This window comes from Etheostoma spectabile, chromosome 16, assembly GCF_008692095.1.
Source record: "Etheostoma spectabile isolate EspeVRDwgs_2016 chromosome 16, UIUC_Espe_1.0, whole genome shotgun sequence".
NCBI classification, from domain to species: domain Eukaryota; kingdom Metazoa; phylum Chordata; class Actinopteri; order Perciformes; family Percidae; genus Etheostoma; species Etheostoma spectabile.
Window position 1 is genome coordinate 11,885,098 of NC_045748.1, and position 22,428 is coordinate 11,907,525.

General features: G+C 40.0%; 2 protein-coding genes and 1 long non-coding RNA gene across 3 annotated transcripts in view; 2 read left to right on the plus strand and 1 right to left on the minus strand.

Annotated features, from left to right (window-relative positions):
- LOC116704234 (uncharacterized) overlaps positions 1-10,523 on the plus strand; it is a 15,314-nt gene extending 4,791 nt beyond the window's left edge. Inside the window, exons 2-3 of the long non-coding RNA XR_004335624.1 lie at positions 9,159-9,165; positions 10,513-10,523. This is a non-coding gene — a long non-coding RNA (uncharacterized LOC116704234). The remainder of the gene's footprint in view (positions 1-9,158; positions 9,166-10,512) is intronic.
- Positions 2,896-7,814, plus strand: LOC116704222 (uncharacterized). Its single transcript, XM_032539526.1, has 2 exons — positions 2,896-4,681; positions 6,785-7,814. The coding sequence occupies exons 1-2, from the start codon at positions 2,996-2,998 to the stop codon at positions 7,223-7,225; spliced, it is 2,127 nt and encodes a 708-aa protein (XP_032395417.1). The 5' UTR covers positions 2,896-2,995; the 3' UTR covers positions 7,226-7,814.
- Positions 8,756-22,428, minus strand: part of tnfrsfa (tumor necrosis factor receptor superfamily, member a) — a 25,636-nt gene continuing 11,963 nt past the window's right edge. Inside the window, exons 2-10 of the mRNA XM_032539535.1 lie at positions 21,042-21,216; positions 19,274-19,405; positions 13,923-14,034; positions 13,200-13,330; positions 12,987-13,097; positions 12,855-12,901; positions 12,415-12,696; positions 11,757-11,793; positions 8,756-11,242 (exon numbers count right to left, since the gene is read on the minus strand). Coding sequence (XP_032395426.1) covers positions 10,941-11,242; positions 11,757-11,793; positions 12,415-12,696; positions 12,855-12,901; positions 12,987-13,097; positions 13,200-13,330; positions 13,923-14,034; positions 19,274-19,405; positions 21,042-21,216 — 1,329 coding nt within the window. The 3' untranslated portion in view covers positions 8,756-10,940. The remainder of the gene's footprint in view (positions 11,243-11,756; positions 11,794-12,414; positions 12,697-12,854; positions 12,902-12,986; positions 13,098-13,199; positions 13,331-13,922; positions 14,035-19,273; positions 19,406-21,041; positions 21,217-22,428) is intronic.

Sequence of the window (22,428 nt, forward strand, 5' to 3'; positions counted from 1 at the left end):
CCACTTATGTTTTTTTCCAAGATAAGAATGATCACATAGTGGATTTTGTAACATGAATTATGACCTTATGACAAAAAACGAATCCCACTTCCATTTTTAATTGTGTTCTAGTAAAGACTGATTGCATAACATAAACATACGTTATCGCAAGTGTTTGAAATTGAGAGAAAGACAATATTTGTTAATAGATTATGAAGTACAATTTTATTCATAATTATTTTTAAAACCCCATAAAAGTCACGGGTCAAATTGACCCGAGGGATACGAGAGGGTCCCAAAGGGAAGACAATGCAAGGGTTAAACATTTGGGCATTGCAGTTTTTAGCAAGTGTTACCTAAACGGTAAATGGTGCATTTGTTGGGGAATATTTTTAATTGCACATTATTACACAATTGGTGCTATAGTGAGAATTCCAAGCTGCAGGACGGTGTACGTGTGCTCAGATCAAAATACACTGCAGTGCCCATATGCTCATTGGAATGAAGGATCAGTTAGTCTGTAGTGTTTAGACAACAGTGGATCTCCATGTCACAGAGGGATACGACATATCAGGCTTTGGATACATGTACAACACTTGTTAATGGAATCATCTCATTGTTGGTTTTGGATGTTTTCTTGGGATTTTAGACAATACGAAGAAGATAAAATATTAATAGACTTATCTTGTACGTTATTCTGAAATGTGGTATGCATTACAGTTGTTCTTGTGAACATTAAGCCAGGTTAATCTGAAGAGGAGAAGCTACTTAACTCATTAGAAACAAGTTCAACTTTCCTGTAAGGTTTGCCTCTGTGAAGGTGATGTAAAATGGCCTCTTTGTAACTACAGCACCTTGTAAGATAGAGCAGAGCCATATTTGCTGCGTGGTTTGCATATTCAAAGTGAGATGAGAAAGGCGCATTAAAGATAATAGCGTTACTGTTGGGTTTATGCTGCCTTCCAGCACTTATTCTCAGCACAATGAGGCCGTGGCTGCTGCTGGTGTCCCTGCTTGTCTCTGACCTGAGTCCCCTTGGAGACGGGGACTGGGTCATTGATTATTGCTGTTGGAGTTTATGCAGAAACCTGGCCCCCACAGGAATGGAGATACTTGAGACCCAAACGGAACACCAATACATCAAGAGAAACTATGTGCAACACAAACTGGGGACCCCCCCTTTTTACTGGACACACACAGTCCATGATGATCATGGATGTTTGTATCATCAGGAATTTACAGGAATAATCCATAGGAATCATGTCCCAGCACTGGTATGCTTATTTCAGTCAGTACTGGTATGAATACGACTACCTATTTTCTCTGTTCATGTACTGAATTGTGATCACAACTATTGCTACTATATTTCACATCTTCTGTGTGTAAATTATTTGTTCTTACTTTTTTACATTTCCCTGCCCTGCTGCCTCCTGGCGTGTGCATGGAGTGTTAGAATAACAGGTGCGATTGTGACAGTCAATGCGTCAAAACTACACAAGCAAAAAACATGAAGCTGATCATCACACTGACGATAATAACCAGGGTTTAGTTTTGTACTATTGAACACTGTTGATAATATGAAAATATGACTTGCAGCTTGTTTTTGCATGTGTTCAGAATATTTATGGGAGATTAGAGAGATATGTTTCCAACTAATGCCTTTGGCTCAAAGAGAGAAACTTTCCTAAGAAACTGCTTTAGGGCAGAAAAGACCTTGACTAAGAATGAGAAGTAGACTATAAATCTCATGATTAAACAGACATGAAGAAATAAAGTTACTGGAAGAGTAACTGCAACAGATACAAAAATGTGAATATCTCCCATAAAGATTTCCATCTTTCTACTTACCATTAAACATAGCCTGCTGCATGTGTGTGTGTGAGTGTGTGACTATGTGTGCATGTGTGTGTGTGACTGTGTGTGTGATTGACTATGTGTTTGTGTGTGTGTGTGTGTGTGTGTGTGTGTGTCGAGGGAACTGCCATCAAAGTGAAAGATTTAGCATGAAGAGAGACACATTAAAGCACTAAAAGAGAACCATTAAAAGTTTAAAAATGTCACTCCCTGCCTTGGAAACCAGGAGTTTACAGCCATGTTAGCAGCTCTTTGAGGCTGTGCTTTGAACTGAATGCACACGTCAACCCGCTGACACACAGGGCTTGGCGATAGGAAGAAAATCCGATATCACGATATGCTTGACCAAATACCTCAATCGATATTGCGGCAATATTCTGGGGTTGACAAATGGTGCTTTAACAAAATATCTTCACATTTAGATTCATATAAATAATCATCAGTAATGTGGATATAATGTCTATATGGGGAAAAGGCAAATAATAGAACAGCTAGAACAGTCTGGTAAGTTCAGAAAGGTGCATCACTTTACTGTAATGCAGCCTTTAAAACCAGGTAAAAACACCACTTATGTCATATCACGATATTACAATATCCACAATCTAAGAAAATATCTAGTCTCATATCACGATATCGACATAATATCAATATATTGCCCAGCCCTACTGACACACTCACAGTAACACTGCCTACGTGCTAGTTTAGCGCGTTTTAATGTTCACCATTGTCAACCTGCTAGTTAAGCATGCTAACATTTGGTAATTAAAAAAATAAAGTGCAGCTGAGGCTGATGGGAATGCCATTTTTGCAGCTATTTGATCATAAACTGGAGTATTGGAGGAGCTAAAAGTTTGACCTGACGGGGGTGCCAGATGAAAATTTCCTCTAATAGTTGTCGAGATAGTCAGTCTGGACTGAAGTGATGGATTGACCAAATGGCCTTCCTATCCCTAGAGCCATGTTGTGTTCTTGGAATGGCTGTTTTTATGTCATGGCTCATGCATTTGTCTGGTGTCACTTATGTAACCAACTCTATCTTCCTCTCTTGTCACTTTAGGCTGTTTCTCTCCTTCGTGGAAAGGGAAAAAGTGTTCCAGCCTTTCTGCTGAGGTCAGATGCTTTACCAGCGCTGCATGCTATTAGTGAAACCAGTCATATTGCCATGGACTTAATAAAAGATCCCCCTGATCCAGAGTCTGCATGGACACTGAATCATCACACAGCCGCCTCAGGCCACAATTTTCAAGCTTTCTTACTGGAGAAATCCAAGAGCTTGGCACCAGCCACCATTGTTCAACTGCAGAAAATGCTGACGAAGAGATACTGTGCTGCTGCAACTGTGAATATTTCCTGCTGTTTTAAACAGGGTGAAATAAGATCAGCAATGAACATCAAAAAAATGTCTAAAGAACAGATTGCACGACTACAAATCAGACAAAAAGAGAGCACACGGCGAGCGATGGACATTCTCATGAAGTATGGGGGACAAGCTGCAGTCCGTCAACATGACGTTTTCCAAGCTGCTACTCTGCATTCTGGCAGCGCTTCAATGAAAGCCTCACACGTACCACAATCAGAGAAAAATAGAAGTTCAGTCAACATGATTAAGAAAAAGGAACATTTGATCAGCAGCTTGCAAAATAGTGCTCAGAAGCAACACCGTTTAAAATCTGGTGTGTATGATGATGATGATGATGATGATGATGGATTTTATATTGAGAAACAACTCTTGTTGGTACCCAGGGAGAAGGCAAAATCTATGAAGAGACTGCAGTTCAAGATAAAGGCTGCACAGGAAGATAATAAAGAGGATTTTAACGTGAGGATAATCACAAAACAAGCTGAGCTCCGACGCCCAGAGGGAGAAAGACAAACACAACGATCACACACAAATATTGAAAATGGAAACCAGAAAAAAATAGCATTCATCCTACAAGCTGCGCATAAAACCGAGATTAATGATGTTGATCACAAACATGTGCTTACTGAGGTGGGAGAAGAAGTCTTAATCATGTTCTTCCCGCCAGACACAAAGAGGAAGACACATAAAGTACTACCATCATCGGAAATAAAACTTATTCTGCACGCAGACACTGGGTGGGAAACAGGAAATATACCCATGAAGGAGTCGGGTGAGCCCCCGTCCATGACTAAACTTACGAAGACAACATTTTTCATTGAAACAAAGAGTTTGAAAGAAAGTCTGTTTTCATTAAAAATGCATGCGCCGCTCGACAGAGCAGACAGTATGGATATAAAACCAGCAGAAATTACAGCTAAAGTAAATACAGAGTCTGTATATACTGAGCAGATCAAATCAACACAAGGACGCACAGAAACTTACAATACAACTCGCAAAATTATGGGCATAAATCATACTAAACAAGAGGACAGTGTGCCGTCAGAAGAATCCCTCATACCTTTACCTCCCTCATTTAAAATGACGGAAAGAGAAACTGCAAAAACAGAGCACATAGCAGAGACAACGATAGCAAACATGGAGATAAAAGGGACAACATCAAGTACGGAAGCCTTCAATCAAGGCGGTACACAGAAAGCAGACAGACCGCCGAGTAGAGAGACTCCAAGGACAACAACGAGTCCAGAATTTGAGCCCAGATTTATAAAATGGGAAACTGGGACTATACAAGCTACGACTGAGTCGTCCTTCTCAGGCCTCAGGATGAGACAGGACATCCCATCAGATACAACCAAACTTCACGAAGGCACTGAAAAAACAGCTGTAACGGAAAGAAAAGAAGTCCAAAATGATCCAATAGTGGACTCATTTCCATTTGCAAAACCTTTAGAACCAATCTACAAACAAGCTACAGACACGCTGCCAAAAGTAAGTAAAGTTGAAGTAAAAGATTTCTACGGAAAACCTGGTGAAATTAAAGGAATGGTTTTGGGAAAGCGGTTGAGTGCATTCCCCAACATTTTGGGGAAAGGCGCACCGAGCAGCTGTTTCTATTTTTTTTTTGCCTTGCTCAAGAGCACCTTGGCAGTGCCCAGCCTTATATATAACAGACAGACATCTATTCTTCTCACTTCACTCTAGACCAGAAAGCCAATTATTGTATTCCCTAAAATGTTGAACCTTTGCTGTAAGGTACATAAAGTGTTACACAAAAATTGGAATATGGGGTTGAATGTGCAAAATACAATGCAGGGATACACTACCGGTCAAAAGTCTGGGATCACTTATATTATAGACAGAAAACCGGCTGAGATCATTGTTGTTGTTTTTTAACCAGGGCAGCAGTTTTCAGATTACATTACATGCTTACATAATTGCAAAAGGGTTCTCCAATGTACAGTGTCTTGGGAAAGTATTCGGCCCCCTTGAACTTTTCAACCTTTTGACACATTTCAGGCTTCAAACAAAGATATAAAATTTTTATTTTTTGTGAAGAATCACCAACAAGTGGGACACAATTGTGAAGTGGAACGAAATCTATTGGATATTTTAAACTTTTTTAGCAAATAAAAACTGAAAAGTGGTGCGTGCAAAATTATTCGGCCCCCTTGCGTTAATACTTTGTAGAGCCACCTTTTGCTGCGATTACAGCTGCAAGTCGCTTGGGGTATGTCTCCATCAGTTTTGCACATCGAGAGACTGAAATTCTTCCATTCTTCCTTGCAAAACAGCTCGAGCTCAGTGAGGATGGATGGAGAGCGTTTGTGAACAGCAGTTTTCAGTTCTTTCCATCGATTGGATTCAGGTCTGGACTTTGACTTGGCCATTCTAACACCTGGATACGTTCATTGTGACATTCCTTTGTAGATTTTGCTGTATGTTTGGGATCATTGTCTTGTTGGAAGATAAATCCGTCCCAGTTTCAGGTCTCTTGCAGACTCCAACAGTTTTTCCTCCAGAAGGTCCTGTTATTGGCTGCATCCATCTTCCCCTCAATTTGAACCATCTTCCCGTCCCTGCTGAAAAAAGCAGGCCCAAACCATGATGCTGCCACCACCATGTTTACAGTGGGATGGTGTGTTGAGGGTGTGATGACTGTGTTGCTTTTACGCCAAACTATCGTTTTGCATTGTGCCAAAAAGTTTGATTTTGGTTTCATCTGACCGAGCACCTTCTTCCACATGTTTGGTGTGTCTCCCAGGTGGCTTGTGGCAAACTTTAGATGAGACTTTTTATGGATATCTTGAGAAATGGCTTTCTTCTTGCCACTCTTCCATGAAGCCAGATTTGTGCAGTGTACGACTGATTGTTGTCCTATGACGACTCTCCCACCTCAGCTGGAGTTCTCTGCAGTTCATCCAGATGATCATGGGCCTCTTGGCTGCATCTCTGATCAGTCTTCTCCTTGTCTGAGCTGAAAGTTTACAGGGACGGCCAGGTCTTGGTAGATTTGCAGTGGTCTGATACTCCTTCCATTTCAAATGATCGCTTGCACAGTGCTCCTTGGGATGTTAAAGCTGGGAAATCTTTTGTATCCAAATCCGGCTTTAAACTTCTCCACAACAGTATTACGGACCTGCCTGGTGTGTTCCTTGGTCTTCATGATGCTCTCTGCGCTTTCAACAGAACCCTGAGACTATCACAGAGCAGGTGCATTTATACAGAGACTTGATCACACACAGGTGGATTTTATTTATCACTATCAGTCATTTAGGACAACATTGGATCATTCAGAGATCCTCGCTGAACTTCTGGAGTGAGTTTGCTGCACTGAAAGTAAAGGGGCCGAATTTCTAATTAGAGATAAAAGTGATAAAGCTACAGGGATATTAGCATTCTTAATAACTTTCTGAAAACAATTTCAAAATTAGCATTTTTTTGGATATACTTTTTTACTCGATGAATGATTGATCTTTGAGAGCAAAAATGTTACATTGGTAATAATAGGCCACTCATTTACTACTTCAAAAAGTTTATGCATTGTAAGAAGAAACAAGCAGTGAATGCACTAACCCAAAGTTCTCCCTACAGACTACAGATGACGATATGCCAATCTGCGGAGGTTTAATACATCGCACTGCAGCTGGGTGGAAACACTGTATGGAGAGAGCTGCAAGAATGAGATCAAAGATGTTTTCCTCAAAGGAACCCACGGATGCATTTAAGCGTACAGGAGAGCAGGAGACAGAACGCATTTCCATCAGAGACCAGAAAGACAATCTGCTTAATGATGAGGAACACGATCATTTCTATTATTTCGACGGAGTACTGAGAAGAGTTCAGAATAATTTTTACCCCTATTACAAGAGACAAAGACTGGAAAAAAGGAGCCCTGAGGACACAGAAAACAGTGTTTTTACAGTGAGAAACAAAAGAGAAAATCTCCTCAGTTATATCAGACGTCTTACTTTAAGGAATAAGGCCGATCACCCCAAACCTCCAGGCCCTGAAGATGATGTGCAGAGAGAGTGACTGGAGGATCCTGAACCCTGCAAAACAATTAACAATGCAAAATACAGGAACACAGTAAAGCACTGATTACACGGATGCCTATTGTTTACCTGCTGGCCAGTAAATGAGATATCCTGCTTTGAGAGTGAGAATGTCATCATCATCCAAACAGATGCCAGAATAACTGGGTGAATAAGCAGGGAGCATCAACACACTGATGTTTTTTCATGTGCATGTTTGTAAGAGCACTGACTCTAATGTTAATGTGTTCTTGTGTATATAGACAGACGTTTTTAGTAACATGCTTTTGCGGTATACTGATTGTGGCCGTGCCTGTCAATTCAGTTCTATAAATACTTTGTGTGTGATGATGTCCATCAAAGCAACTTAAGACACTTCTACTTCTACCTCTGAATGGAGTTCTTTAGATTAGTTCGATACACTCAACCGTCCACGCAAGACATTTCTAAGGAAAACATTATGCATTCTATTTAAGCGATTGCTAAGACTACATAAAGTAAACAGAACCCATTTAAAACAGCATAGTAAAAAGCTGATTCAGTGGGTTTATTAGTCTGTTTAGTCGAACATTTTATCCTTACCAAATCTTAAAACTAACTCCTTACAGTCATTCAGTCTCTACAGACTGCGGTGTTTTGTTTTAATTGTCGTTTTTATGTTGCTCAAGATGAATTAGCAAAGCACACCGAAATGTATGCTGCATATGCTGTATAGTATATATACTGTATATATACACACACAATCTGCACTGTTAAGGCACTCTGACTGTCTCTGTTCTTGTATCTAAGCACCAGCCACACTGGGGCAAATACTTCCACATGTATTGCACTTGCAAATACAGAAAAACCTTGTTATGCACTAGAGTAAAAACCTCCTTTGTCTCGGTTATATTTTAGCATTAGTTGAAGGCTATTGGTATAAATATTCACTTGCGAGACATTTTCTCCCCTGGAATAGGTAAAGCTAAAAGGAGCCCTTGTTAATAAAATACACACAGTCTAACTCTCCTTAAAAAACATATACTACGAATTTGTTTTGCCAAATTAGTAGTACTGCTGCCTTCTTGTTTCTATTCTGTACAGAATATAAACATCATTTCAAGATTGCATGAGCTCAGATTCCTACTTTTTTTGCCAGGGCAGCTGGATGTATTTGTTATTTCTGTGCCGTTTTAAAAGCAACATGACAGCTTTGATGTGTTTTTCATGGCAGATATTTTGATGTAGCACTGATCTTATACAGTTAAGGTACCATCACTACGCTGTGCTCATGATCAGTCACAGCTATTTCAAAGGATTAGATGCATGCACCTCTTGGCTGTAATTCAGTCCACATTACTTCATAAGTTTATTCATTGACTGTAACCAATATTAACCCTCCTGACTGGAAATAATTCTATTAATACCAACATTATTAAGTCTGAGGAATTAGATCAATTTGTGACACTCTTCAGTGTGTAAAATGACATACTGCTTCCATCTTGTGATATGATGAAAGCCTCGCTAATCTCAAACAATTCAAAGACGCTCATCTGTACAAAACATTTATTTGAAATTGACATAAAAAGAGCTTTGATGTATTTGCATAATTTATATCTGAAATCCATGACAAGCAAACAATAACTAAGGGGGAAATGACGTAACGGCAAACAGACGTTTTAACACAAGTTAAAAAGGAAGTTAATTGAGCAGCTTAGGACTTGCAATGAAAATATGTAAAACACAGAAATTGTAAAAAAAAAAAAAAGAGAACTTTGAACATAACATGCACTGAAGCACATACACTGCTATGCTACTTCAGAAAAGGCCAAGAGGAACATTTAAAAGAAGAAGAAAAGAAAAAAGTTGAAAAATGTCTAAAAAGAGTTGAAGGGAGAATGTGAGGTGAGAGAGGGGGGGGGGATAGGATCCCTAGATATTGATGCCGGCTGTAGTTTCATTGTCTGTCAATAGATGGCAGTGCCAGCACTGTAGCGTCGCTCTTCAGCAATAATATATAACTCTATAACTCTTTCCTTTTTACATAGGAGACTGCAGAAAAAAAATGGGCAAAATCTAGTTTAAAATGTCACAACCTCAACAGCCAACTACTGTGGTTGGTGTTTCTGTTGTTCCTAATGACTTCATACCTTTTCTATATTCATTTTTGGCTTGTTAATAGAGCTGCATATATACACATATACACTTTGTGAGGCTTCAGTGCTCTCTGGACTGAATTTGTATGTACTGTACATGTGGCAGAATGAGGAAAATAAATCTGAGCTTCTTCTTAAATCCAGAAAAAAAGAAAGAAGGTATCCTTCATCTGGTCTGAGTCTAACCAAGTCAAAACAATGGGTACCTGCACCGCGGTCATGTGCAGGAGGAGTGTTTGTTCAGTCGGTTCACTTTAACACTTGGACTCAACACGACAATTCTCATTTTCTAAGATTGGCGTCACCTCATCGCCGATTTGAAATGACACATTCGGCATTTAGCATCATGGAAGCCCCCATAACACATTACATTGATAGAGTAGACCAGACAGTGGGGCAAGCATAAACAACGTTTAAGTAAACACAACGTTCCAACCCCACCTTGAAAATGTTGTCAGTCATTTTGCCCTGAAGCTAAAGGTTATCAAAACACAAATACAGCGCATGATTATTTTCCAGGGTCATTTGTTTTGGTAATGGTATAAATAATAAAAGTGAATTATTATTCATTACAATAAATATGTCAATAAATAAAAATGACCGTTGAAGTTCTCCATGGAAACATTTGCCTGAACTATTGTTCCAACAGAAAGAAACTTGTAAAAGTCCTTCTATAATGTTGTGTGTGTGTGTGTGTGTTAACACTGAACACACAAAAGGCCGGACGTCAAAGACTGAAAACATTTCTCCAATGTGACTTGATTGTACAAAATCTACAAAATTTTTGAATCATTACGCTCTATGAACATAATGAAATCATGATAGCTAAATACATTTAGATGATCAAATGGCACTGAAGAGGTAAAACTTATTAGTAAGGCTACAGATTGACCGTCATAACAAATAGACGATATTTTCCTACTATTAGTCAAGAAAATGTTCATGAACTTTTACATAAGGTTTCAGAGAAGCCTAAATCTATAAAAGAACAAATATAGCATTGTTTTAAATACTACATGTGCCAGAGGTCAGTGCATCAAAGAGGCACAGTATTAGCGGCATAGCTAATGCCACTCCAAACCAGTGTATATCCTCGTCTCCAGGTAGTGTATTGTGATCTGGGTAGAGGACCAGATGTGTGACACGCGCCCAGAGACTTCTAAGCTTTCAGTATTTAGATGCATGTTTCTCCATTGGAGCCTGAAACATGCAGCCGTTTCTGCCTGGGGACGCTGACACCTTGGTGTTAATCTGCTCTTTGAGAACACATTATCACTGGTTGTCTTTGGCGGAAAGGTTGTTCAATTTGACCACGGAACTTTTTCTTCATTTTCATTATTACACCTCCGCATTTGGCAAGTAGTCAACATGTTCAGAGCTCTGATAAATACAACTCGACCTTCCCCTTTTTGTGTTTTTTCTTTTTAAAAACTACTGGCTTTTGGATACGTGGCCAGTCCGCCACAGAGAGGTAAGCCCCGTTCGTAACACAATGTCCACCGACAGTGTCTGTGTGCTTTTAGTTTTTCTTGTGTTAAGTATTTTGTGTTTGCTTCATTTGCAGTCCCCGTTACTTCAGCTTCAGGGAGCGTCTGCGTGCTTGTAGTAGCCTCTCTGCAGGGCTGCGGAGGCGATGCTCTCAGCCGAGCGCCGCTGGTCCATACTTAGCAAAGTCTCTAACAGGTCGTTGATGTCGGCTTTTAGGCCCTGCCTCTGCATCCAGTTCTTCAGCAGTTCATACACTTTGTCGACGGGGGCTCCATTCTCCGCAATCCGAATGTGGTTGTCGCTGACTCCAATCATTCTGAAAAACTTATTATGGATCCGCACGTCCAGGTACTCGTCGAACAAATCAAAGCTCTTCTTCAGGGATCTTTCTGACCCTTAAAAAACACAAAGGAATAGATAAAATGTAGATTGTGCGACACAAAACTGGATTAAATGTTTATCTTGTCAGTTTACACTAACTTTTCACTAATTTAAATGCTTAAAATATGCACAGGGTACAGTATATACATTGTTCCTACATTTCAGTATGTTTTCCTTTAGCGGATGCATACATTAAAAACAATGTAACAGAGGATCAAACGACTCTGTTAAGCCATGACCTCTTTCATTCAGCATGAGAAAACAACAGTAACCAAAAAATCCGGCATGTTCCAACCCCGGAAGGCTCAGATACGGCCTGACTGTCATGAGATGAATCTATCAAGCGGATAATGTGAGATCTTGAGGAGATGTGTTCATTTGAGTTCCTTCTGGAATGACATGAACTGTAAAAAAAAATGAAAATGTGTGTGTTGCTTTCTGTGTGTAGCTGCCTTTTAGTGCAAATCGAGTGGCACAAAGACTGTCTAGCAGAGGGGAAATCTCTGCCTCCCACTGCAGGAATCTTACCTTGTAGTGGCACCAAGCGATGTAGCAAAGGATCATCCTACAAGAGAAAATACAAACATAAGGGATGGCGGCACAGGTGATTAATATTTGAAAATTAGAAATGATTTGACTGTTTGAGATCTTCTACAGCAGATGTGCCCATATTATTTCATATGAAGGGCCAAAAATGTATCTGGATGGAAGGCCGCGGGCCAAAAATAAATGATGTTGTGAGAAAATGTATTATTTATTATAGAAAATTAACATTCTAAACCTAAAATAAAAATTTGAAAAGAACCCACTTCTCTTTAATCTGCATTTAATTGATATGGTCTTTTATCACTTGCAATATCAGTGGGAGACATGAGGTCTGGATTTTTTCCCCCCCCGATGTCTTTCAACATTGGGGTTGAACTACAAAATTTTCTTAAAAACATACGTAACTTAATAGGTAAGTTTACCAGCAATGTGCTATGTTGTAACATTCAGATTAAGTACTTTTGAGCTTCACAAAATGTACGTTTGGTAGTCATTACTGTTAGCATTTTACAGCACTTTCAAAATCAGAGAATAAGCATGAGCATGTCAAATGCCATAGCATGCCAAAATAAAGCAAGAACGGACAAAATATGGCCCCCGGGCCTTAAATTGGGCATCCTTGTTCTAGAGTTTCCCTCACCATGTCTGCAGGCGGCGGTCTGATGGCTATGGGGCTCTGCTGTGGGGTGTTACCAGAGAAAACTGCCGTGGGCAGGGCCGACAGGCTAGTTTGAGACGAACTAGTGGTGTTGGGCAAACTGTCTCCTAGTCCTCGGTCCTCATCTTCGAGGGGAGGGGAGGCTTTGGTCATGCCAGACTGGGTCTCCTGCAGCAGGGGCCGGGACTCTGGGCGAGACACTTCCCCCTCCAAACCTGCGTTCTGATTGTTCTGTCTCTCCTCCGCTGTAGCTCCATTCTCATCCTGAGCAGGAGAAAAAAAAAAACATGAAGGATGGAAAACATATTGTACCACAGATTCTCTTTGGTGACTGCTAGCAGACAATAACAACTATTATCATAAAGCCTTTCAAAAAGGTAAACAACATGAAAGAGATCAAACGCAAAACAATAAAAACTTACAATGGGAATCTTCACAATTTCACTGGAATCACAGTGGCTCTTTGAACCTGTTAAAAGCAGACAAAGCATTAGGAAAACCTCCTAATTAAGCAAACCAACATTGCAAAGGTGGAGCACTCCACGTCGACTCACATGGTATTTCCCATGAACGCTGCTTGATTACGAACCACCACACAGCCGCGCTAATGATGATGATGATGATGATGAAGAAGATGAAGCCCAGGGAAATGATTATAGGATAAACTGGAAAAATAAAATCAGTGAAGTTGAACAATTAGGATTTAAAATAACAATGGTAGGCAGAAGGCTTTGGATGAAACAGTGAAAACGGTAAAGCAAAGTTACCAATGTCCGCGGAGGTAGGGGTTGGTGAAGGAAGGGCTGGGGAGGTTTCGGTTGGGGACGGATCCCGTTTCCGACACTCCGTGTTAGAGAACGGAGTGCACTTCTTCACCTCCTCCTCTCCTGATTTACACCTGTAGTTTTGAAGAAAAGTAAGTTAAACTTGAAACAAAAAAACAGCCTAACCCGCGGCTGTTTGAAGGCGCTCTAAGCGATGTAGGGTGACATTACTTCTTGTTGATGTTCAAAGTATTTTCAAACAAAACGAGACTAACTCGCCCCTCCATCTTCCTTATCCCGGCCTCTCTTCCTCCCCTCTGTGCTTCCGCGCACTAACCCCCCACCCCCAGATCCATCTTGTCGGTTATTGGCTGAAACGCTGTTTGTGTGCTTCGTTGTGCAAGTGGGCACATTTTGTTTTTGTTGCCGTTTGTAGACCCTGGGCTGTCTACAGAGACCACGGTGTTTACAGTGTGTTCTGGGGACAGGCAGCTAGCGGAAAATGAGGAGATGTTTGCTGTATGTGACAACGAATGTCGTAGCCTAAAACACAGGTGACATCGCTTATAGCACCTTTAAGATGGAAACCCAACAACGCAGTGGATCCAAAAGAGTCAGCCCATTATCCTAAGTATTATATTCATGTCAGATAATATTGATAAGGTTAAAGAGCACTGCAACTGAGAACTGGAAACCATTTCAGGAAAGAAGTAAAAGGACTCGTACTTGGCACAGCGTTTGCACACTTCGCAGGCCTGATCTGGGACACAGAAGGTCCCTGCTCTGCACTGGCACCTGGTGTCTGTAGTCGTGGTGCAGGATGCAGTTTGAATCTCATCTGTGGATAGTCAAGACATGAGAAAGATGGCAGATGTCAGCATGTTTTGTGAAATATCATGACAATCATGAGGGACATAAATGCAGTCAAATTTAATACATGGAATGTATATACAGAGAGAAACAACACCAATCTATTCACTCATCAAATAGCAAATTTGACAAAAGCTTACCACAACAAATACACAGAGAGATATAAAACACTATAAAATGAGGATTGAAAACATAACTCGGGTCATAAAATCTAATGTGATCTAATTAGACTCATAATTAACCTGTGACTATTGGCATGCATTTAACGACAGAAGATGGTGGACTTCTCAGGTAATTTGTAGCAGTTTAGCAATTCTGTGGCTATCTTTTGCACGAAAAGAAGATAGATAATTGGGTTTCCAATTATGTCTTCCTCTTAGATACAATTTGCCTCATTTTAACAGGATAATGAGGGATGGAGAATCTGGCATTCATTTATTGAATTGAGACCTGAAAAGACAGTAGCGCTGGCCTTTAAGATAAGATCAGATTTAATAACAAACCAGCAGCCCACCTCCACATGATGACCTTTCACAGAAATGGGATGTCCATGCTTGCCAATTAAAAAAAAAGTGCAACATTAGGCTGGTTTGATTGCAAAACGCGAGCACGTTCTAGCATCTTGTAATCTTCGAGAATAATTTTCCTACAATTTCATTTAGACAATTCAGCTCATTTTGTAGCAAGTTATTTAAAAGAAAATGTATTTTGGAGTTTTAATGAGTTTAAAAGAACTCTGCAAATTAGTTTTTCAGATATTCATTTCTAGCATACATCCTTGAGCGAATTCATCCATATGAGGACACGTGTCTAGTCAACTTTTCCACAGGTGAAAAATACAACTTTGCCCGGGATACAAAGTCCACAATTAGTCCTCTGCCTGCAAACACTTTGTCTCCTTTACTGGGAAATAGAGAGGGGTGTCAGCGGTGCTGTTGATGAGCTGAGAAAATGTGCGTATTTTATTGGGGGAAATTCTGTCATCATGCATGTGAAGACGATAATTAAATGGAGCTTAGTGGTGCCAGCCAGCTGAAAGACTTAAGTAAAAAAAGTAAAAAGAAAGTAAAGACTCCAGAGTTTGCCTTCTCACAGTCTATCTTCATTCTTTACATCTGTCCTTTTACTTAAGTAAAAGTACTAATACCACACTGTAAAAATACAAGTACAAGTAAAAGTACTAACACCACACTCTGTAAAAATACAAGTACAAGTAAAAGTCCTGCATTGGAAATGTTACTGAGGTAAAAGTATGCAAGTATCATCAGGAAAGTGTACTTTAGAGTATTGAAAGTAAAAGTACTCGCAGAAACAGCCTCACATTTTAGAAGTTGAGATGTTTTAATTTGGCTAACCATTTCAGCTGGATTTGTACTGTAGGCTTATATATTACTGGATAGTTCACTTTGTGATTAACATCATCTGGATAGCTCTCCTTGTAGAGCAAGCACCCATTTATCAAGGTTAACTCTTCAACGCAGCAGCCGCGGGTTTGACTCTGACCTGCTGCCCTTTGTTGCATGTCATTCAACCCTCTCTCCCCATTCATGTCTTCAGCTGTCTTATACAAATACAAGGCCAAACAAAATTACATTGTATTTTATAAACTAAATGTATGTGCAAAAATCTGAACTTGTAAAGTAACTAAGACTCTCAGCTTAATGTAGCGGAGTAAAAAGAACAATATTTCCCTCGAAAATGTGATGATAGTGGAGTAGAAGTCAAACGTGGCAGGTAAAATAAAAGTACATCAAATGTGTATTTAAGTACAGTATTTGAGTAAATGTACTTAGTTACATGCCACCCCTGTTGCCTATCAATGTAACGATCATAATGACCTAAATGTAGCTGGGTAGAATGGGCCGGTAGATATCACAGCTGTGGCTTATGCTATGCAAGACTATAAATGGAATGACTTGATAGCTCACAGCAACAACTGGGATTGTATGAATATAAACACATATACAGAGCAGGGATTTGTGACCAAGCAAATACATATTTTGTTTTAAAAGCGTGCTTAGTAATTTTTTTTCTTCTAAATCTTTGCACAAACACATTTTTTTTTACAAAGGGATACACAAACATTCACACTTAGAGACAGCTAGTTTACGAGAGTAGTCCTCAGCTGCAACTTCTGCCCCTTTATTGGGAAAATGGGTTTGATTGTTATCATTTTAATGACATAACAATAACAAAAATAATGACAGGTTTTCCAAAGGCAAGTTCCTTTGGGAGTGCTGTTTTGTTCATTTCTAAAGACAGGGCATAGACACTCTGGGACAACTTCATTTATTACATGGCTGTTAAACTCTCAGCCCTGCAGCAAACTACCATCGCTTAGTGATTGTAGAACACACACACACACACACACACACACACACACACACACACACACCACCACAAACACAACACACCACACAAACAACACACACACACACACACACCCACACAACACACACACACACACACACAACACACACACACAACACACACACCACACACACAACACACCCACACACACACCACACACACACACACACACACACACACACACACACACACACACACACACACACACACACACACACACACACACACGTTTGAAAATAACAAGTGATCAACTATAAAAATATGACACATAAAAAAGGAAAATCATAAAAGTTAAGTTGGAAGGGAGTGCTGCACAGGGTCAATAAACTTGGTGTTACTGAGTTGAAGTATAAAATCTGGTGCTCTTCAAGTAGCCGAGTAAGAATTAAAAAACAAGGACTGTGCAGTTTAGTTTTACTGGAAGTCCACGGTATTGGTTCGCAGTCTAAGAAACATCTGACGCTCCCTGATAATTAGTTAAAAATGCTTAATTAATACATCTATTTATGAATAAAAAAATAAATCAATACCATGGACTTCCATTAAAAGTAAGCTGAACATTGCTTGTTTTTTATTCTAGTTTGAATTTTGTGAAGTTTCTCACAATGAATCCTATTGATTAAAAAAAAAAAAAAAACATTTCTAGAAAACAATAAAAAAGGCCTGAGTGTATAATTTGTACAGAGTTGAATAGTAGTTAAAACTAAGCTAACTTTGTTAGACTTATTATAACATTCAGTGACATATTCTGCTCCATTGTGTCACGTGTTTGCCATTTAATTTATTCAAATCAGTTTTGTTCTTGACTTTTAATCACCAGTGGACCCATTTCACACCCTGTTGACAACGCAACACTTTCTGCCTCCTTCATGCTGTGCTAAAGGAGCACATTTCTAAATTAACAACAGACACAGATACTGTCTAAAGCCTGTTGTACCATTGCACGGAGCAAGTCGAATTTAGGCTCAGTGTAGTGACAAATCAGGGTTTTCAGTTTGGTCACAGTGGTGCTCATATACCCCTGCTAAAGTTGACTAAAAAGATTGATCTTAATGCCTTAATTAAAAAAAGAATAGTAAAAATCCAACCTTCAAGGACACCAATTGTCTTTGTGAATGAATAATGTATGATGAATAAATAAATGTTCTTCCTTAAAATACAGGGGGCATAACTATACACACCCCTATGTTAAATTCCCATTGAGGCAGGCAAATATTTATTTTTAAAGGCCAGTTATTTCATGGATCCAGGATACTATGCAACCTGATAAAGTTCCCTTGGCCTTTGAAATTAAAATAGCCCCACATCATCACATTCCCTTCACCATACCTAGAGCTTGGCATGGGGTACTTTCCATAAGATCATCTCATGAAATAAATCCATGCCGCTCTCTAGGTATTGTTCATTATTTCCAAAAGATGATTTTTTTTTTATTCCTCTTTTAAGTCAACTTCAGCATGGGTTCATACAATTAGGAGCGTCACTGTAATTATGCTCAGTGATAATTGGAATGTAACACATGCAGAGGATAGCGACAAAGCTTTGAATAGGATCTGAGTCAGGAAAAAAAAAAAACACATTCAGAAGTGGCAGACTGGCAACAAGTCAGCTACCAGCCAGGCAGCTGGTGTTTTGAGGAATTCACAACAATTTAATGATGATGTTATTCTTATTAAATTGGCAGGTGTTTTGTATAAGTATGTGTGTTTTGGATGGGGAGGGTGAGGCACAAAATCAGAGTGAATTGTCTGTTCAGCCCCCTCTGAATAGGAAGAGCTTTTTCTATATCCTACCTGTCTTATCTAAGTAGTTGACAAAGTTGACCTAATCTGAATGATACCTTAACAAATAACAACATGTTCTGAATGAACACCAAGATTACTTTCACAGATAAACACCCCCCCAAAACAATCATCATAAGGCTTTGTTTTAGAGAGACGACATGCAAATCCATGGCTTAAACGTGAAGAAAGCAAAACTTCCAAGTAGCACCATCAACGATTCAATCGATTGTAGCCTCTCAAAATACGAGATTTATCAGCAGAAGATTCTTAAGCGTTGCAGTTAGCAGCACAGGTCATTTTAAGTGCAAGTAGTCCACAGCAAGGGCAACTTTTCAAATGAATTATTACATGGTCATATATAAGTTAAAACTAGAGCAAAGCACACAAAGTTCTATCTTAAAACCGCAATGAATGAACACAAAACCCATCCTATGTAACAGTAGTCTCTTTTCTCTAGCTCCAGCCTTTCATTGGACACAAAGACGCCCAGTGTGGGAGACAATGAGACACAGCCACACCCAGTTCAGCCAGGTAGAACAGACACACAAGCAAATCCCGTGAGACAGGTAACGTGCTTACATTCAGCCCACGAAACAAAAACAACAAAGACACGCCCTACGACTCGGTGAAACATCATAAGATCACATTTTCAAGAGTGGATCTCAAAGAGGGGAGCACAGACAAAAAGGTATTAACTTTCCAAAACAATACATCTTTGAGAAACTGGATTACAGATGACCCTTCTTTGGAATGGAAGGGCAAGCCAGTTATGTTCTATTGCAGCCCTAATAATACCGTTAAATGGGCCACTCGCTTCATTAATTGCAATGAAGCGAGTGGCCAGACAAATTAGACAAAATACAAATAGACTTCATTGTTAGGTTGCTCAACCAGATCTTAGTAAATGTTATATGAAATAATGAGCTTAAAGTGCAAAAACAAGACCCAGGGTAAAAAAAAAACTTGTTGAAGCAAAAAATGAATTCTCCCTAGTGATTTAATAAAAATGAAGATGCTATGAAACACACGTCAAGATGCAGACAATCTTGTTACCTGAGCGGCAGTGTGTACAGGGCAAACAGCGGTTCATTCCGTTGGAGTGCTCTGTGTAGGTCTGTCCGTGCTCACAGCTAAGACATGCCCCTTGTTCTTGGTCTCTTTCACATCCCTTCTGCACAAAGGTTCCTGCAAATAAAAAGTAAAAAGAACAACAAGTCATGTGATGGATGTAAACATATTACAGGCAATTCAAGTCTTTTGAAGCTTGACTTCTTAACTGTGATGCGTTTCCTGTTGAAATAGGATGTTGAGACAGGACATACCACAGAGATCACAGTGGTCTCTGTGCTTCCAAACTGTAAACCAATGGAAGATCAGCTAAGATGAGAAGTACAGTCTGATTTCATAAAAGTGCAGAGGCGTGGGAGTTTGAGTTTTTCCTTCAATTATGCTTTATTAAATGTTTTACACGAGCTGAGGGGTTTCCTGGAAGTTCATGTCAGCATTTCGTGGGGACTAGAAGAAGGACAGGAATCGATTCACTGAACTACACAGTGATTGGACCTGCACTGGTCAATTTTTATGCTCAGAATTGTTATACTCAGTTCATGCATGTAGTAAATAAAACCACCCGATACACGACACAGTAGAGAATGGGAAACATGATTTGGTATTGTGGTTGTTAGCACAGTTTGTTTTAGTTCAAGTTAAGTGTGGGTAAAACTGATATATTTAATGTGCATACAGGCAACAGCATCTGCCTGGTAATAATATAAAAGCTCATAGCTAACATACAGCTATAACATGACAGCTAACACAGAAGCATCAAACTATGTGGTAACAGCTAACCAACTAGCAAAAATGCAACACAAGAGTACCACAATAGTTGGAAATTCATAAAACCCAAGAAAAAAAGATTTGTCTACAGGCCACAACCTAGCAGTGATGCTCTCTTGTATCAGTTCAAATCTATTAATTATATCCAACGTTATCCTTTTGTCTCGGTCTTTGTGCACACTGCTGTTTAGGCCTCATTTCCATTGATACTGTAAATGAAAAGTTCAGATATAAGTTGATTTGCAGGAGCTCTTGCTGAAATATCTCTAGATTTGTAGGCCAGAAGGCCTTCTCAGTCAAGCTGACACAATAGAAATAACCTTACAGGATTTATTACTTTGGTTGTTCATGGACTTATTATTTGATAACGGGGCTGATAAATGTGTTGCCAAAGTAAAAGTAACCAAAACCAAAGTAATCAAATACAATTTTTTTTTAGAATTCATAATGGCAAATTAAATGATTTCACCAGCTAGCAACCACACTGCAGTATTTGCATCTTGACTAAATTCTGAGTGAACAGTCTTACCGAATTCTTTACATAATTCATTAATATGGCTAGGACTTTTAATCACTTGGAACTGAAAAATAACCTCCACTGCATAAATTGTGCACTTTCCCCCTTCACTTTGTGTTTCACTCTAATCTGCTGAGTTGCAGCAGTTTGACTCCGGCTCATGGCCATTAAGCATTCTTTCCAGACCATGCAGAGAATATTTGCAAAACTCATTTGGGACACAGTTCAGGTTATGGGTTTGACATTTGACTCAATTTTCTTTTAAATAAAATGCCATTTTATATCTTGGCACTAGCTTGCACTCAGGTCTAATTATATTAGAAGACATAGATCAGTGTTTGAGGATACAGGAAGCAACTCAAATTTGTTGACCAGAGGGAGTTTCAGGTGGAAATGCTGCAGCAGGCGTACTTATTCAGGCCCACATTCCTCATATGTTTGGTATATGTCATATGTGATTCTCCTTACCAGCCTGGCAATTGAGGCAGCAGAGTCCCTGGTGGAGGTACTGCACATTCTCAACACATGTCCTGTGTCGTCGAAGAGTGAGGTTATTGTTTGTGTAGTCATCGCTGGACCACTGAGATGCTGGAGGTTCTGCTGCGTGACAAACCAGCCCAATGAGGAGCACTGCCGCAAACACCTAAATCACCCAGGTCAGGGAGAGGAAGAGGTGGACAATAGAAAAGCTTTGCATTAGTTTTGTGCCTCTGCAGTTCGAAGGCTCACCCACTCAAACTCATTAGCTGTAGGACAGTAAAGAGTATCTTCATAGGAAACCTTGTGTGAGCAATCTACGACTTTAATTTGAACCATCTGATCTAAACATCTGCCGTGGGAAAGCAATTAAGGGAGGCATCCAGCTGGTCAGAAGTCGAGGCAAAACAACCCTGTGTGTACAGGATACAGAGCTATACCGTAACTACATGCAGAGCAACAGGCAACCTAACTTAATTACTCCATGATCTGTTTTTTTCTTGTAGAAGAGGTTTAAAAAGCAGAGGCTCTGTTTCCTCTGCTGTGGGTGTAAAAGAAAGGGTTTGATAAGGTATCTCAGCTAATGCCAGGACAGTGCCCATATCAAGTGTGATTCCAGAAATCCATTCATGTGTTAGATAATAACAGGCTTGTATAGGTGGGGTACTAAGAAGAATACAGCCGGACACTTTAGTGTGGCCCCCAGGCGCTGGTGTTTATTCACACGCTTTTCACCATGTCAATGTGAGAAGGCCCCATTCATTGGCAAACAACCCACTTTAGTGCATCTACTTCAAATGACCCACATTCTTAAACCCCGGCTCTTTGAATGCCATGACATGTGACACCGCCATGAAGCGCCTCAAACGCAATGCGACACCTCCTGGGTAAATGAGAGGCCTAGATCTGGACGTTTTGTCTCTCCTGTGCAACCGGCACCCCCCCAGCTACCTCTACGAGACCAGGAGAGAAAGAAACGGGTTAGGGTGGAGAAGGCCAGGTTGAGAGAGAGAAAGAGGAGGAGGGTTGATTCAAAGTGAGATGTTCTGCAGGGAATAGGTTGTTTAAAAAGGCAGTGTGGGAGAATGAGCGGAATAAAGACTCAGAACAGATAAACAGAGGTAGAGAAAGAGGGACAGGCTATGGCTGAGAATGACTCCTGATGCTAGACTTGGCTCTCTGGAGGGCTGCCATGCCTTGTTGTTCAAAAGAACTCCCCCCCTCTCTCTCTCTCTCTCTCTGCCTTTCCCTTATTCCTCTCCCTCTGCTCACGTCAGACTTTCCAAAGACGCTGAGAGGCAGACGTGAAGGGGCAGACGGCCGGCAGAGCAGTCACAATCACACCATTTAGATCTATCCAAACATTCTGGGGGGGGGG

Excerpts from the sequence above, each read along its gene's own strand:
- LOC116704222 (XM_032539526.1), top strand. The coding sequence starts at position 2,996 with ATGGACTTAATAAAAGATCCCCCTGATCCAGAGTCTGCATGGACACTG. Across the intron at positions 4,682-6,784 it reads CTACAGACACGCTGCCAAAA|ACTACAGATGACGATATGCC; the intron begins GTAAGTAAAGTT and ends TTCTCCCTACAG.